Genomic DNA, 19,100 nt, shown 5'->3' on the forward strand with positions numbered 1-19,100 from the left:
TGGCTAATAATATTTTTCTAATTGAATGTTTTCCTGTAAAATTTTAATTTAATTTAAAGTGGCACTTGAGGGAAAGGAGGTAAGCGGCCTTCCCTTTCATCTTTATTAATAAAACCATTTTTTTGGGGGGGGGGGGGAGGAAGGATTTTATTTTTAGGGGTAATCTCCCCCAAAATAGTTATAAACCTTCCATAAATATATGAGAAGCTTCACTGTAAAGTAGAGCCTTATCATTCAAGCGGTCAGCGAGATCCTCCACTACACACAGAAACACGCACAGACATCCTGTTTCTTTAAAATAAGGATTTACAAATGGATATCAACATTAAAGATCTTTTAAAGTTTAACAAATTGTACTATGTATTGCGCCTTTAAAATTAAATTAATATTTTAATTTATTAATTGGGTTGTTAATTAAAAACATTTCCATTTAATTTTGCGGAATAAGTTTAGGAGAAAATTAAGTTAAAATGATTATAAAATAACAAGAACAATTGAATTCATAGAACAGTTAAATATTATACAGCAAAGAGACGGGAAGAAGAATAATTGCTCTTTCAATAATTGTATGATGAATTACTCATAATGACAGACGTACGGACAGACCTCGACGATACAGTAGCTGCACTAATAAAAAGTTGTTTATCAATTTAATTCCAGTTAATGGTTCTTTTTAATTTATGATTTATTTAAATTTCTACTTAAATTTTAAATTGACTTATAATGCAGAAAAAATTAAACTACAATTCTTCTCAATAAAGCCAGAGATAAACTTTGAAAATATGTTAAAATCATAAAATTAATACCAGCTTTGTTAGACCGGTCCTTCGGCCAAACGAAGCTAACAAAACTAATTTTTCAAATAATTTTTCATTTTACTATGCGCAGATAGCTGTCTGTAATACGATGCGATAAAGAACTAATCCCTATCTTGCCTAGGTTGGAGATGAGGGCGTTCTACATTTTCCCGGTGAAGGACAAGTCTGGGTAAGTTAAACTTTGTTTTATTTTCATATTCGAGGATTTTTAACATGTATAGGGTGTTACAAAAACCAATAGCTTCACTTTTTTCAATATAAACCTTACAGTTTTGGTCCAAAACTAATAAAAAATAATACAATTCATGCCCAAAGCAATGACAATAAGAAAACAATACCGAATTTTGAATCTACTCACCCTTCCAGATCACTAGAGCTTGAAACCTAGCCCTTGCAGAAAAAATTTGCCCTAGGCCGAAAGTGCATATTTTATTATAAATTAAGACAAATTTATTTTTTAGAAAAGAGAACAAACCGTGTTAAGTACTTGAAATCTTGTAGATAGACCCCATAATGTATGGGGTTTTTGATGGGGCATGTAAAGACCTTTCTATAGACACGATGCTGTGAGAATTGGTGCAAAAAATATGACGTAACAAAAAAAATTAGCCAATGAGAGGCCGTTATTGACCAATGGCGGCCACTACCATTGCTGCCATTGGTCAATAACGGCCTCTCATTGGCTAATTTTTTTTGTTACGTCATATTTTTTGCACCAATTCTCACAGCATCTATAGACACCTTAACAAGGTTTCTAACACAATCTTAGCCAATTTGGCATCAAATAGAAAGACCTGGCAAACATCAAGAACTAGAAATGGACAGAGCCGTTATGCTTCTTTTATGCCAAATTGGCATAGATTGAGTTAAAAATCTGGTTAAGGTGTCTATAGAAAGATTTTTACATGCCCCATCAAAAACTCTAAACATTATGGGGTCTATCTCCAAAATTTGAAGTACTTATTGTGGTTCAAATTGTGAGCGATTGGTTTTTTTTAACACCCTTTACTGTGTTTTCTATAAGGCTAGGTTGTCCTAACCCTGACTATAAAGAAAATTAGAAGATCGTTTTATTAGCCTATTTCAATGACCGTGAAATCAGGTAGGGATGGGGACATTGGACTGTTAGTTACACTAGTATCCAAAGTTTTATAATCATGTTTTCTTCTTTGTTGGTTTAAAAACATAGGACACTTTGACAAACCCCAAACTGTCCCAGTTTTGAGCAAGACGATTCCTGTGACGTCATATAAAAAGGGAAGGAGGGAATAATCTCTTCCCTTTTCTCCCATCTCTTTTGAAGAGATTTTCTTCCCCCCTTCCCTTTTTCTTTCACGAAACGTATATGACGTAACTGGAATCGTCTTGCTCAAAACTGGGACAGTTTGGGGTTTGTCGACACTTTGATTTATGATTATTGATTGGTTGATTTATTAACTAGCAATGTCCCAATGTTTTCACCAATACTTCTAATCTACAGAAGGGATATTTTAAAATTTGTTTATCATAATTGAGTATGTACATCAATTCATAATCCATTTTCTTATTCCTTGACACCCTTGCCATGAAATATATATCTTTAATGTTTAATTACAAAGATACCACTTTCTCTGAAACCAAAACTAATGAAAGCAACCCTCAACCATTATTAGTTGCATGTAAAGTTAGAAAAGTATTCACCAATTATGTACATTAGGTTATGCAATATTTTTTTTTTGGAAAGCGATAGAGATTTGAAAAGTAAATGTTAGAAAGTTTTGTTTTCGAAGTGTTTTATAATCTAATACTCAAAAATGAGAATTATGAAAATAAATAGCGCAACAATAAGATGACATTTTCGTTATTCAGTTAATTTAATTCCTACCAGTTTATATCTCTTAGAATATAATTTATTTTTATACTTTCAATTTGTTACAGCCATTAATTTTCATTTATATTTATTTCTATCTTTAATTAACACCAACTTACTTTTGTCAAGGTAAAAATTCTACAATTTTTGTATAATTTTCCCTCTTAGTCAGAAAAGGAAAAAACTCAAGGACTTTATGCCAAATTAACATATCAGAAGAAAGTTTGTAAGAATTTTACTTTTAGTGTACTCTCCTTTAGGGAAAAGACAACGACAGTTAAATTAATGTACATCCCAATGTTGATACACAAAATTACCTTTCCCATAGATTGCAACGTTTGCAACTCAATGAACCAACTAATCATAAGTTATTTAAGTCCCAAAAGTTAAGACAACAAAAAAGAAAATGTTATTATAGTTTTGGGACTAGTGTAATAAATTGCCCAATGTTGCCTCTCTGCTGACTTTCCTTAGTAATACAATTGTAAGAAACTAAGAACACTTATTTTATTTAATTATGAAATTACAAGGCAATCTTAAACTAATACAATGTTAAAACAAAAAAAGTAATTGTTAACATAATTTAAACCCAAAAAGAATGAACTGTCAGACCCAATAATATATGGCAGCTGCCCTACTAAAAAAACAAAAAAAATATGTTTATTCCCTTTTTTTGTTAATATATAAGTTGTATAGATGACAATGCAAATAAATTGTAATGGATATTTACAAGCAAGGAATATATTTTATTTGTTTGGTGCATTTATAATAAACAAGGATGACAACACCTATAAGTCTTATAGGATGTCAGAACATAATAAGCAGAACAATAATTTGTCTAAACAAAATTGTACTTAAATTTGTTGCAAAATTGCGTAAATATAGAATCTTGTTCAAGGACATATTTACATTTTCAGAATTGAATTATAGAGATGTTTCGTTTACTATATTATAACTTGTTGTCCTGGGAATTATAAAACCAAAAATCATATGAATATGATAATTATATCTTACAAAACGTTATTACACACCTAATATTGTAAGGGTGACACCTAAAATAATTGTTTGGACCATGATTAAAAATTATCAATGTATATTTACTATTAATTTATCATCCTTGTTTTTATCAAAATTTTGTACTTATCTAGGTGGACGAAAGTAAGGGGGATAAGATGAAACCTTTCACATTTAATGTGGTATTCGAACCCGAGGCAACACAAGAAGATATTCTGGAACACAGTGGTATGAAGAGGTAGGTTATCTATTTATCCACTTATCTGTCTTATCTATCTCTCTTTCCATAATTTTTAACATGGGATTCGAACCCGAGGCAACACAGATGATATTCTAAAATATAGTGGTATGAAAAGGTAGATTATCCATTCATCTGTCTATCTATATTTCTCAATCTATAACATTGGGTTTGATCCTGAGACAACTAAAGAACACAGTGATATTTTATATATATATGTCTGTAAATCTATCTATCTGTCTATCCATCCCCATGTCTTTCTATCTATCTATTTCTCAAATTATCTTTACTCTATTAACATGGTTTTCGAACTTGATACTTCACAAGAGGATAACTTTGTTGCTATGAAGACTCAGTTTTTATATCTGTCTGTGTATCTAATTATTTATCCATCTATCTTTCTATTTATTTATCTATCTATAAATTTGTATGTTTAGCTATCCATTTTCTATCAATAAATCTATATAACTTACTATACCAAATATCCTTTTTCCTACCTACCTATGTATCTATCTCTCTTTTCAATTCGTCTATTTGTTTTTAATAGGTTGATAGACATGGGTATAGATGGATTTTCAACCACAGTATTCTGTTACGGACAGACTGGTAGTGGCAAAACTCACACACTCACAGGCCCTCCCTACTTGGTAAGTTCCTGTTCCTGTTCAGTTAATGTATATGTCAGTCATCTGCGATTCTAAAGTCTAATTCCTACATAAATTGTCATTAATGTCATGTATAATTACATGTTAAAAGAAGGTTGGGCATCAAATCAGTTTTAGTAGGGATTATAATCTTCTCCCCCCAAACCCTCCCTCCAAGGTGTATTTCTTCAAATGCCCCTCTCCATCATGAGTTATAATTTGATTTTAAAATGGCTTTTTATATGTTATTTTAGGTAAGGTTTGGTTATATTGGGTTAGGTGATTGCCACACAGGGTTAGGTAATTGGCCCCGCAGGGTTAGAGCCCCTAAAAATAGGAGAAATGCTACTGTGAAAAACACGAAGAATCGCCCCATAAGGTGCGATGTTACGAAAGGGACTATACCCCAATTTTGTTAATACTAAGTCGTAGAGAAGCACAGTCAAAGTTTTTGAGGTTTTATTTAATGTTTGAATGACTTCATTTGAAAAATCTTTTTAAAATTAGATCAATTTTAGAACCTTTGTCTGTCCTGTTTGTTTTATTTTGATAATGGATATATTATTACTTGGAACTTACACCAGATTTTTATGTTCTCTAATAAATTGAAACATGCAGTGGGCTAAAATAACCTTACACCCCCTTTACATCATCCCCTCCCCTCCTACTAGATAAATTCATTAATAAACGAATTCTGTGTTAGCAAGCTAATTTGATGGAAATTTTCCCCTGCTAGAATATCCACGTATATTCTACATCCATTATTTTAATTGCCCCTGTCCTTATGTCCAACTTTACCCTGTTCCAAACTAATAATTAAGTTAAGAAAACTCTATAATGAAGTATTACGCTGGACAAATATCCAACTTTTAAGACTTATGTTTCAAGATTCTTACAGATATATCTATCTATATGTTTGTACATTTTTAACATAGCTAGTGGCTTTGCCACAAAATTTAACTGAGGATTTCCACCCCCCGTCCCCCATATTTGTTTTTGGTTCTTGGGGAGAGGGGAGGTTGGGTAGGGGTTAACCCACTCTCCAAAGACAGCTTAAAACCATCACAGGACAAGTATATATATTCCCTTACAGGCACCCCAAGATCTTAAGCTTCATACAGACAGACTGACACAGACATCGTTTTACTTTTTAAAAAGGTTAGGTTTAGATGGGTATGGAATAGTATGGCTATAGATTTGTTTTCATTTAAAGGTAGATCTAGTTTTGGTAGAAAATTGTATTTGTAGCAATCTATCTGTTTGTCCATCTATTTAATGTATCCATGTATTTATCTCTCTATCTGTTTATCAGTGTATCTATCTATGTTTGTGTTCAGGAGAAACTTATATCGTGCGACAAACCTTACGAAAAGGTATTGCCACTGACAGGCTTAAAAATAAGGGATAAATGGGGATATATCACCTGAAGATATACTACTTTTAACCATTATTTTGCAACTAAATTTGTGCAATAAAACACTTATTTACTGGCTGAAATATTCATGGAAAAAAGATTATCATCAGTTGATATATCTTTCATATCCCGAAAAAATATTCGGAGATCTATATAAAATTTTTATTCTTATTACTAAAATGGCATTTCTAACTTTTTAAATTCCATATGACATTAAGACCTAAAGTAAAAATGTCTTTGCCATGTTTGTTTATTGTAAAATGACCTTCATTAATAAATTGATTTGATATAGATCTTAGAATGAAAGCCTTCCTAAAGGATATGCACAGTGTAAATAATTAAGTAGATTTGAATTCCGGAAAAATTGGGATTTGGTATCAAATAGAAAAATTAAAATATATTTTTTACTTTAAGTTCCAGCAACTCTATAGTTAGGGCTTGTACGTACCTTTGCCTGTTCGACGTTCCGTCAATGATATATTTGTAACAGTCTTGTTTATTGATTGATTGAAAATAATGAATTGCTTCTTGATACCAAATCCCCTTTGATTCCCGGTTTAACCCAAGTATATATAAATGCATAAATTTGGTGAATACACGAGAAATTTCTTAATATGTACAATGCAATAAATATGTTATCCTTGGTTGACCAGAAAATTTGACTTTAATAGTAGCATCACCTCTCTATTACTTTATATTTTGTGTACAATCAGAATTCATTGTATATTTTAGTAAATTTTCTGTGTAATCACTTTAGATCTTTAATTTGCATGAGTAGAAACAATTCTGTAAATACAATAATTTATACCTAGTAGAAATATAAATTTGTAAATAATCAAACTATTTTACATTATATTTTATATATTTAAAAGCATGGTAGCTTAGTTCAAATAAATAAACTTTTATCTATTATTTACATATTATGTACTAAGGAAGGAATTTTTAATTAGTATCTAAAATTTTTGTTGTTCTACTCTAAAAGTGGTCTGTTCGTATGTCATTCCTTTTAGGAGGACACAAGAACACCGCAGAAAAAGCTTCACACAAGGCATCAAGTAAGCATTAATTTGGGGTTTACAGCTAGCAACAAACAAACAATAAGCAAGTTGTTAAGTTATAATGGAAAGTTTTATTTTCAACGAGTTGTTGTCTTCAAAATATTTTTAAAATATTGTTTTTTTAGAAAATTATTTTTGTACATTTCTCATTTTTAAATATTTAATCTGAATGTTTTTTTTCAACCTTTTTAAAACTCAAATATTTTTATTTTCATATTAAAATTTGGAGAAAAAAATCTAGTTCTAACTTGTTGTTTAGTTCAAATTCTATTTTCAATGGCTAATTAGAAAAATCATTTAACCAAATGCACTTAAACTGAAAATACTCATTTCTATAATTAATCTAAACAAATGCGATGTAGAGACAAAGCAGTATAAATATTTCACTTAAAGTAAATGAAGGAAATAAACCATAACAGACTAAGATTGCCTTAAAACTGTTACTTTTGTAACAAAAATTGCTAAAAGTTATTTAAGTATTTAGGTCTGTTTTGTAAATAATCTAATGCACATTTAAAATTGTACTAAAAACAACATTTCATTTATAAATTATTAGAAAATAGTTAAATCAAATGTTAGAAAAGGATAGACAATGATTAAAACATACTTTAGGTAAAACCTATAGTCAAAATTCTTAATTTCAAAGAAAGGAAACATATCAGGCATATCAGGGGACAAAATATGAATCTACACCCTACAAACTATTAATCTGATTAATTTATTTCCTTTTGTTTATTACCAGCATCCCTTACAAAGTGAAAATCTAAAAGAATGATTATTTCATCAGTTAAATCATTGCCTCTCCTTTTCTATATGTTACTTACAATTTCTTATTTTTATTTTGAATGTATTAAAATGATTTATTTTAGCATATGTCCCTGGATAAACGAGGTGGTATGAACGAGGACCATGGACTAGTCTACAGATCTTTTATTTATTTGTTTGAAGAACTAGGTAATGGTGAATTAATTTATATATATTTACTTGGAAAGTGCATTAGATTTTAATGTACTCTAATAACGGGATTCTCGTAGCTGGCTTAAATAACGATACCAACGTCTACTTCCCTGCTACTATATGAACTGGCCAATAAATAAGTTCCATATTAACAACCTAGATTGACGACAAATTTTCTCTGTCATTATATCCATTGGTGTTTAAACAAACAAGCCCTGAAAAAACTTTGAAAATCATCTAAGATTTATCTTTTTTATTTTTGTTAGACTTTCGAAATAAGTTTTAAAATGAAACATTATTCTTACTTGAAATGTGTAATGGTACATGGAGCGAAGAAACATTTGGCTGTTTATTTCACTATTCCCCAAAGTCTAATAATAACGTTTTCTTATTCGTTGGCTTAACAACCTTGGTGAATTTTAAATAATTTTGATCGGTTGGTTCATTAAGTTGAGTGTCCAAACGTTTCAACCACCAATTGTACATCTTTGGGGATGTACATTGTACATCAATTTATCGAGTATTGTCTTATCCTTTTAGAGCCCTGGTATGGGTATATTAAAATCAAAACGCTGTCATCATTTTTCCTAAGTGACTTAGTAACAACTAAAGATACCTAAGAAATTTAATGGACACTGTAGAGTTTAAATAGATGTTCCACCTGACCCCAATATTCATCAAATTTAAAAAGAATTCGTAAAAGAGACAGATACCTTAGTTTATTTTTGCAATGTATGACCCATATATTCAAGTTATCCAAGCAACGAAATTTTTCGCCGACATAATTTCTAGAAAACTAACTTTAACCTAAGAAATTCAACTATTCATAGCTAACTTTTAAATTAAGTTTTGTCATGTGTTTTCACAATATACTAGAAAATAAATTTTTATACTATATAACTTTCCATATTTTAGTTAATTAAAACTTAAAGATTAGATTAAACATAGAAAGTAAGAAATAAAAACCAAAAAAAAGTTATACAAGTATCTGTTAAAGTATTATGTGTCAAAAAATAGTATAGGTACTTCAAAATGCAATTAAACCTTTTAATAGAACACAATATTAGTTTCAAGTGCTATAGTAACTTAAGATTCACATAAATAAAGTTAGTTTTATGGAAATTTCATTTTTGGATTCGAGGATTTTCAAATCATAATGTTTCTGTATATGTCAATACCAACGGATGAGCCCCTATTATCTATAGGGTCTGTATTATAAGGGGTTGGGAACAAATATGCCTAAAACCATCCCGAAACCAATGAGAAGCTAATTGTGTCATTAGTTCATCAAAAAACCTTACTACTTTATATAATAGAACTTGCGGCATCGCCACACACATAGACATCCCGTTACTTTTGTATAAGGATTTTCCATTACTGTAAATAGATATATTATTTCTTAGATGATGCTCCATTTTTTTTATAACAATAATAAAGTAATACTCATAGCTGGCTAAAATATCCATCCCCATTCCCTCCCCTCCTACTGGATAAACGAACTGGCCAATAAATGATGTCCATATTAGCAACCTAAATTGACGGCACATTTTCCCCTGTCCTATTCTATATCCATTTTACTATGTTAACAACTTTCATCAGAATTGTTTACATTTTTACTCTTCAGAGTATTTTTAGAAAACTAAAAATATGGAAAAACAAACAACAGTATTTACTGCTAAAATTAAGCATTAAATTTTATTATTTTTCTAATAACAAGTGAAATATTCATTCAAATTGTTAAGAGAAACGAAATAAAAAAAAACGAAGAAAAAAATTTTGACTGAAGAATTTAATCTTTAAAGAGAAATATGAATGCTTAAAAGAAATGAATAGTAGTTTTCTTTCTTCTTGAGCAAATAAAAGGAATTATTTGTTCTTCTAATCATATAACAACAAGGATGACAACATCATCAAGTAGCAAAGCACAAAAAATTAATGAACCTAACGTAAAAGCGGCCATAAAAAAAAGATATAGAAAAAAAGAAAATCACGAACTTTTAAAGCATCACCAACAAACCGATGGACAAAGTAAATCATATTCTTTAAACTTGAATAGTAGTACAAGGAATCTTCAGCTCCTTATCTTGAATAGCAGTAGAGTAAGTGACGTTTCTACCCTACTTTAGCTATTAATAATAATTAGGAAACTAAAATGATTTATTATTAGATTTTTCTAGTTTATATATTATTTTTTTTTGTAATATTATTTTCTATTTTTATTATTTTTAAGAGAGAAGAAAGGAAGATGCTACTTTTGTGATAAAAGCCTCTTATCTTGAGATATACAATGAGAAGGTAAGCATGTTAGATTGTTTTTTCTTTCTCGTTTTAAACTAAAATTTAAAAATGTGAGGGGGGTAATTTTGTGTGTTTAATTTAGGGCAGGTTAGTTTTAGGCTGTAGTGGGTTAGCCCCGAAAGGTTATGGAACCACAGGTGTAGATGTGACATCTAAGTTTCAATAAATTGAACAACTGTATTGACTAATTAATAGATGCTACGCTTTAATCTGTCATACCACTTCCCGGCAGGTATCTAAGGGGATGATATAATTGTAATACATAGTGTTAATCAACATTGTTTAATTACACATAATTGCCCCCTTTATTTCAACAGTTTAGGAACACTGTCAGGGGTTAGGCATAGGAAAAAATACCCATTCACAAATTTAATCGATTTCAAAACTAAGAATAGGGCGGGAGATGTCTGTGCTCGCTAGGTACTCTTAGAACAAGGCAGTTTTTTTTCTGTAGGTTGTGCTAAATGGGTGTTGGATTTCATGAGTAAAACTTAAGATTTAAATCATAAGTGCATGGCCTAATTTTTTTATATTTTATAATAAAACCCTCTATTTTCCATAGATCTAACATCATTTCAACAAGTTTTATTCATTTTTTTTTATATGAAGTTCTTTTACTTCCACAATAATATTTGTTTGTTATTTGTATAGAAATACATTAATTAACTAAGATGGCATTAAAAATTTAAAATAAATTTCAAAGTATATAACGATTTCAAAATTTTTTTATAGCAATTCAGATTCTCAAACTGGAATAGTTCACTAGGACCAACGAACATTAACACTTATAGAATAATCATAATATATGTAAATGTTTTAAATGTCAAAACAAAATTGGAGTAAATTTGTTGAAAAACTGAGTACGGACATTCTTGTAACGATTATACAGTTGCTACGTTTTCTAAATCATAAATACTTAACTACTACAGGAATCACCATGCAAAGTTTAAAATCAATAAGACAATTCTAACATGCCCAAGTTAACGGGAAAAAAACGATATGGACGGACGAACGGACCAACACTATTTTTAGAAAAGTCCTGCTTTTAATAGACATATCACTTTAAATTCATAATTACAAATATGTTTTATAAATATTTTTTACAAGTATTACAAAGACCTGTTGGTTCCTTCATTCGCACTAGATTTACAAGAACAAACAACGTTTCATTTTTCTCTTAATCTTGGCAATTCTTGCCTTTTCTTTCACAAGCAACACAAATTGTTTTAGAGCTTTTAAATGAACTATTGCAAACTATAGCATGTTTGTTATTTAAGAAACAATCACACTAAGAATCAATTTTATTACTAAAAAGCTTCAGGGATTTTTCATTTTTTAACTTGCGGATTTATTCAATGAATTTTATAGTTTGAAAACTTAATTTTACAGCTTTTTTTCAAGAAAAAATACATTCAAGTTCAAATGCAATTTATTCTTTAGGCCATGCACTTATGATTTAAATAAAAACGTGGGGCTCTCTATATAGGTATAAATGAATTATATCTGGTCGAATTTCTAGAGTATTCATCTTTTTGGCTAAAAAACCTATATTTTACTAGTGTTACGTAGCCAACACAGACTTTGGACAAACTGTCGGACGGAATTTTAAAATTCAGCCTGTGGACAAAGTTATTCAAGAAAGAAATTTCGGTTTTGAATTTTGTCCTTGTGTTTTTATCGCCATATTGGATACCATTACAATTGGAAGATTTTTTCTTTAAAATTTTGAAGATTTTAAAACAACTATTTCATTACATTGATACAAAAAAAATAATTTTCTGTTTATTCTCGTAATTGTGTCGCGTATAATCTATTTATAGCATTCATGTTATTAATTTGATCAATCAAAATGCTAATTGGTGTTTTTTTTAATTGAGCAAATAGCACCTTTTTTAAAACTATTTTTTCTTTAATTTTGAAGTTTCGGGTATTATCTAATTTTCTCAGTAGCTTTCTCCCCTGCGGGGGGCACTAACCCTGTTGGGTCTATTTTCTAACTCTACGGGGCAATCATTAACACTTACCTAACCTAAAATAACCTTTCAAAATCTGCTGTGAAAATGCAACGAAACCCGCTACTTCGTTTTCTTACCATGACCCGATTTTGGATTTTAGGTTTTCTTTTTTTCACAAATGCACTTTTCCAGACCTAGCTAATCTTTTACATGAATATGTAAATTAACTGTGATTTTTTAAAGATTTATTAACGGATTTTTTAAAATATGAGAAATTAAAATTATATGAACAAAAAATCTTTGTGTTAATTTTACCTTCCTAATCTTGAAAAACAGGTTTTATAAAGTTGTTATTGCTGCGCTACTTTTGTACAAAAATCTTTCCTTTTTGGTTAATAGTAATAAAATGTAGAAAGAATCATAGAACTGAATTAGACCACTTAATTTGATATTAATCGTTTATATTATTAAACATGGAACATAAACATGTTCAATATTTATGAGCTCTAATTTTAACAAATCAAGTAAATAAAAACCAGTGGAGATCAACACATTTTTACATTAAACATAGAACTTTTAAAGAACGGGGGCTCATGTCTCGAAAGAAGTGGCGTTAACAGGGTTTTGCTCAGAGAGATGTAACTCTAGGGGGTAGAAATAATTTTTTTAAGTTGGATGTTGACACTACCATTTAGATTCTTCACTCTATATTTCATACTTATATTTCATACCTTTTCTTTGTCTTTCAAAAAAAATCATCCTGGAAAAATTGCTCATGAATCAAAAAAATAAAAGTAATTGTTCTTGTGGTTTTTTCTTAATATAAAAAAACTAGGTTAATTGTCCAAACCTATTTTCTGTGCTGTAAAGTGTTAGTGAAAAAAACTTTCAATTTTCGATAAAATGTGATTTACACCTTTTTAAGTGTAAACAAAGAATTTACAGGGTGACGGAAAATGTCTTGAAATATTTTGTAGTTAAAAGCATTTTTTGTTTCAAAAAGAATAAGTTAAACAGAATTTATGACTCTTTAAAAGCGAATCTTTTCTATAATTAGGGTTGGTCCTTCCATCCGCAACAGTTTGCATTTTTAATTAATTTAGTCATGTTAGAGATTGTCCTATCGATTTTGAGCATGATAATTCCAATAACGTTAGGTACGATTTAGGAAGCGTAGCAACTCTGTCATCGTTACCAGAAAGTCCGTACATCCATTTAAAACATGTTGCTTTTTTAACATTTTTAAAACTATTTTTAAGTAATTTGATTATCCTATTCATCCGATTTTTGGAATACTGGTTCCTATTACAACAGGGTACTATGTAATAAGCGAAGTGTTTCTATAATCAAGTCTTAAAAATGTAAATATGTCCCTATACAGTAACCAGTATAAGTAAATATTTTTAATTTTTAATGTTGATATTTAATTTTAGGTGATAGATCTTTTAAATCCTGGAGCCAAAAGATCAAACTTAACTGTCAGGTATTTCTTATTTTAGCAAGACTAAAAACTAAAGCTAAACTATTTCTTAAGTTGTCTGTCCTTCCAAGATTCGCTCGTTAATTAGAATCAACTCTATAAAGTGACATTGGTTATCAATATTTATTTTTGTATAACTAATTTTTACGTACAGCTTTATTTGAAAGACTTCTTTAATGAAGATCTATTTGACCACTGAGCATTTACTCCACATCTGTCAGTCAATACTCTTATAGGACAATTGAATTTGATTATTATATATTATTCTAACTTCATATTTTGCTTTAGATGGAACAAAAGATCTCGAGCATTTGTTGTGGACAACCTGTTTAGTATAGAATGTGCTGAATTAGAGGACCTTGTTGCTGTTTTAGAGGTATTAATATTAGATTTGTGTTGTTGGACACCCTGTTTAGTAAAGAATGTACTGAATTAGAGGACCTTTTCGCCCTTTAAAGGTATTTATATTAGCTTAGTGTTGGACACCCTGTAGAATGTGCTGAATTAGAGGACCTTGTCGCTGTTTTAGAGGTATTTATATTAGCTTTGTGTTAGACACCCTGTTTATTATAGAATGTGTTGAATTAGAAGAACTTGTAGCCGTTTTAGAGGTATTTATATTAACAAGTGTTGGACACCCTGTTTAATATAGAATGTGCTGAATTAGAGGACCTTGTTGCTGTTTTAGAGGTATATATATTAGAAAGTGTTGGACACCCTGTTTAGTATAGAATGTGCTGAATTAGAGGACCTTGTTGCCGTTTTAGAGGTATTTATATTAGCAAGTGTTGGACACCCTGTTTAGTATAGAATGTGCTGAATTAGAGGACCTTGTCGCTGTTTAAGAGGTGTTTATTTTTGTTGGACTCTATATTTAGCATAGAATGTGCTGATTTTGAAGGTCTTGTAGCTGTTTTAGAGACTTATTTATATAATTTTTGTGTTGGACACCCTGTTTAGTGTTGAATTAAAGGACATTATCGCCGTTTTAGAGGTATTGATCCAATTCCTTTAAAAACGTAATTTTACTTATACTTTTTTTCTGATACAAATGTAAATGCTTTAACGGTAATTTCAAGTGCAAACAAAATTTTCTCTTCAAAAATTCACATTTTTATTTATTTAGGAGGGTCTAAAAAATCGTGCCATTGGTAGCCACAACATGAACGAGCATAGCAGTAGAAGCCATACAATTCTTACTGTTCACATACATAGTGAAGAAAAGGCATCTAGCGATGATAATAAGGTAGATAGATACCTAGATAGCAAGTAAAAAGATATATAAAATCTACAGAAAGAAAGATCATAGGAGTAGAAGCAATTATATTATTTGTTAACCATTTTCAATTGATAAAGTAAATAAAGTATTATATTCTTTTAAGTTGAATAATGGTTGAAGATAATGTTTTAAAGCTTAATATTTTTGTGTTATATTCTATTGTTTGTTTTCAAAGTTTTCAAATGCTAATACTATAAAGTAAAATTAAAATTTCAACTGTTGTCCTATTTAAATGACAGTTTATTTTTCCTATATAGTTTTCGCCTAATAAATTGTAGCTAGTCATTGTTATAAGAAATTGTCGGTTAAAATTACCAGGGATTAGGGACTAATACGAATTAGAAAATATTACATTTTTTGTTTGTTAATTTTATATCATAGAAGTACATCGAAAGATAAATTATTCATATTCTAACCTACACCTTAACAAAGTTTTATCTTTCTAACTTATCTTACATTGACATATCCCTTTACCCCCGATTAAAATGCAATATTTAAAAGTGTCAGAATTATTGAAAGTATTCTTAGTTTGCCTGGAAAAATAGAAATTAGGTCACAGCCATTGCATTAAATACTTCAGCCAGGAACAATTCAGTAAAATTCAGAAAAAAATTGGGACACTTTGATTGCATTTTGAGTAGCGAAGCTACATTATAAAGGTGGATGTCTTTACGTCCGCTAATCTAACAAATTTAATGATTATCTTTGAAAGTTAATAATTTTTTATCGTAACGTATTATAAACAGATTTCCGTGGATATTTAAATGAAAAATTAAAACCAGCCTTTTTACAAACTTTATAATCTTTATTTAAAAATCCGTGGAAAATTGCCTGTAATATTATGCAATACATGACTTTTCAGTATAGGTGAGAATCAGTTCTGATCCAGCGGATATTCCTCGATTTCGAAGATTTACTGGAAAAAATATTATCTACGCATAGTCTCTTAAAATTTTTCAATAATCAATCCCTTACACACAATCAACTGAGATATATATTACAGTACGGTATTATCTTTTTAAAAATCCTGAGTGTTATTTGAAAAATTATGAGTGTCTAATGCCTTACAACTTATTTTTTTTTTTACAAAATTGTTCTCGTTAACTTTCATTCTACTAATTTACTTCATCAAAATAGAAAAATATTTAGGGTGTTTTGATAATGTAATATTCAATTAAGCTTGTTAGCGCAGGAAACATATATTCTTATATATTTAAATGTACTAATAAAAAAACATTTGTTAAAGTATTTCAATCCTTAGTCTTCTATATTTTTAAGTAATAGGATGAGTAAGTGTGTGTGTGCTGTATAGTACATATTTGTTAATACTGTTGTTCCAATACACAAAAAGAAACCATAGACTGTGTATTTTCTATATTTTAAGTGTTGATTGCAAATTTTTTATTCGAATCTATTCGCTGTCAAGAAAATAACAGTACTAATAAAACACAGATTAAAGTGATTTAAGCCGAACAAAACAGAGAAATTTATTGAGGACACAATAATTGGATCAAAATAATTGCCTACAAAATTAAATGACTGCATTAACACCGGCGGGCTCACTAAACTGGTTCACTTTCATTTGTTTCAAAGCAAGGCTACTCTATAACTATTTTAATTTTCTCACTTTTACTTTTGAGAGACAAATATGATAGAAAGATATCAATGGCAAATATGTGAGGGAGGGAGGGGGCATGGGACTGTAAATTACACTGGTACCCAAAGTTAATTTGCTGTCTTAAAAAAGCAAAAGGTTTCTTTTGCTTAGTTACAAACTAAAAGTGTCTAAACTTTTCAACCAACAATCATAGTATACAGAAGGTATATTTTGTTTAATATCATCAATGTAGCTTGTCTTAACCCTTAAGATCTTTATAATTTGTAGATTAAACAGTAATAGCAATATTTATGTAGAAAAGAAGTATAATGCATGTGTTGACGATACAAATTATTTTTGATATTTTCGTCTACCAATAAAAAGAAGTCAATTATTGGAATTTCGTTTACGGGGAGACATGTACTTACTATGGAATAGCTACACCAAAAAATCGATTTAAATCATTTTAAAATTGATTTGATAAAGATTATTGTCTTCCTTGTTTATTCATTTTATTAATGCCCCACTAACTTATTGGTGTTAAATTACAATATTTGACGTATAAAAGAACAAGGAAAATCCTTTTCATAGGAGAGCAACATTTAAATGACACTAATCTCTGAAAAAACAACATTTATATGAAGTACTTTAAATTTAATAAATATCAAATATAAATGAAGAAGTCATAATATACTTTTTAATGATATAAAATCCAAAAATCTAGTGCTATTCTATACAAGAGTGTTTTAATCCATAGTAATCGTTGCAAGCAAATGAATTCATACAGTAGACTTAATTAGCCTACTCTGATGTAGTACATCGACTCGTACATGAACTATATAAATAGAGTGGCTGCGATTCTAAAAAAAAACAATTTTTGACGTCAATATATACATTAACAACATTTCATTAGTAATTACATATTAAATTTATTTTGGCTACTAGACTTTTTAGGTCAATTTTGATTGGAAAAATTTATAGAATGACGTTAAAAGTAAAAATTTAGTTAAATTGATTTTGATGACACTTGGTAATATGGGTCAAATGCAGTAAAAAAAAAGGACAATAATGTTTATTTTTAGCAATTTTTTTTTATTAAATAATAGTTAAATTATTCAGCTAAGTATTGTTGATTAGTCAAATATTCTATACTTTACGCAATTTACTTTTTTAAATCCTTGAATTTCTAAACATGTTAATGTCATTTAATTCAACAAATTCGATTGGACTGTGTATTTTTACCCATTTATCATTAACAACAATATCTTTCTTTTTAATCTGAATAATAACCGTGCTATATATATTTGCGTGTGTGTGTATGTGAATGGCAACAATTACTAAACGAGTGAAAATACTTTTTAAAAATAAAATTGCTTAATTTATGTCACCTTGATATCAACAAAGCATTTGACAAGCACTTTACTGCTTGATAATGGATATAGATTACTTAGATTATCGTATACCCTGAAAAAATGTTTCTCTGAGCATGTTAAGATTGATACCCCATCCCGTCCCTTGACTATGGAGGAACGTATTGACCAATATCTGAGTACGGTATTGGCAACCTAAATGGGCGACAAAAAATTCCCTATATAATATCCACGTATTATATATATGTTTGATTAATATTCAAAGGTAAGTGGACATGTGACAGTAAGTTATGCTTTCCAATAGAGGGGGGGGGGTGGTTAAAGGGTGATTACCCCCCCCTCCCCTCCAAATGAAAAAGCTTGGACGCCCTTGGCTGGTACCCAATATTTATAGACATCTTCTTTCATTGGTTGGCTTAAAACCTTTTATGAAACCTTTATCTTAACCTACATACAAAATATAGGACTATACTGTACATAAATTTATCTCTTATTCCTTAAGATACCTATTAATTTAACATTTTACGAGCAATATTTTGAGAAGAAAAACTTGTAAAATTAATTAACAAAAGAAATAATTAATTAACAAACTTAAGTGCACCAATATTGAGTATGTGCTTCAGATTCCATTAAAAAAATTTTATACTTGTAGTATCACAGATTCTCTATATATGATCTCTGTATGTCAATCCGTCCTTTTGACCAACTCACTTACTTGAATTAACTTTGAGCTGGATCTTTAAATCATTTTAGTGATGAGCCAGATCGGGGTGAGCCAACTTTCCACCAATGAGAGCACAGCATTTTATGAAATGCCGCGCTGTGATTGGCTGAAATTCGGCGCACCCCGATCTGGCTCACCATTAAAATGATTTAAAGATCCAGCTCAGGATTTCTGCTTATAAGTTGATTTGAAAAACTTTAAAACTGAATAATATCATTCTAGCTTTTAATCTGTCTTAACCAATCTATCTATCTCTATTTATATTTCTATATCTACATATATATTTGCCAATATATCTATCAATATACAGTACAGTACGATTAGAATTGAGAAGGCTTTAATAAAGCGAAATATATTTTTACTGAAAAGATTGTTCTTGTTTGTAAAGTATAGCTTTATACCGCC

At 29.7% G+C, this 19,100-nt stretch overlaps 1 protein-coding gene across 4 annotated transcripts in view; it reads left to right on the forward strand.

The window, feature by feature from the left end:
• LOC145314572 (kinesin-like protein KIF12) overlaps positions 1–19,100 on the forward strand; it is a 63,584-nt gene that overhangs the window by 14,466 nt on the left and 30,018 nt on the right. For 2 of the 4 annotated variants that reach the window (XM_080154546.1, XM_080154549.1), the window contains exons 4-12: positions 940–987; positions 3,816–3,919; positions 4,467–4,566; positions 6,988–7,032; positions 7,905–7,989; positions 10,223–10,287; positions 13,679–13,728; positions 14,014–14,101; positions 14,852–14,971. In XM_080154546.1, the coding sequence (XP_080010672.1) occupies positions 940–987; positions 3,816–3,919; positions 4,467–4,566; positions 6,988–7,032; positions 7,905–7,989; positions 10,223–10,287; positions 13,679–13,728; positions 14,014–14,101; positions 14,852–14,971 (705 nt within the window). Of the gene's footprint in view, positions 1–939; positions 988–3,815; positions 3,920–4,466; positions 4,567–5,900; positions 5,937–6,987; positions 7,033–7,904; positions 7,990–10,222; positions 10,288–13,678; positions 13,729–14,013; positions 14,102–14,851; positions 14,972–19,100 lie in introns of all 4 variants that reach the window. The other 2 variants (XM_080154547.1, XM_080154548.1) reach the window with 2 other exon arrangements.

The sequence above is a fragment of the Acartia tonsa genome, chromosome 3 (genome assembly GCF_053477335.1).
Source record: "Acartia tonsa isolate MP-2025a chromosome 3, ASM5347733v1, whole genome shotgun sequence".
Lineage (NCBI taxonomy): Eukaryota > Metazoa > Arthropoda > Copepoda > Calanoida > Acartiidae > Acartia > Acartia tonsa.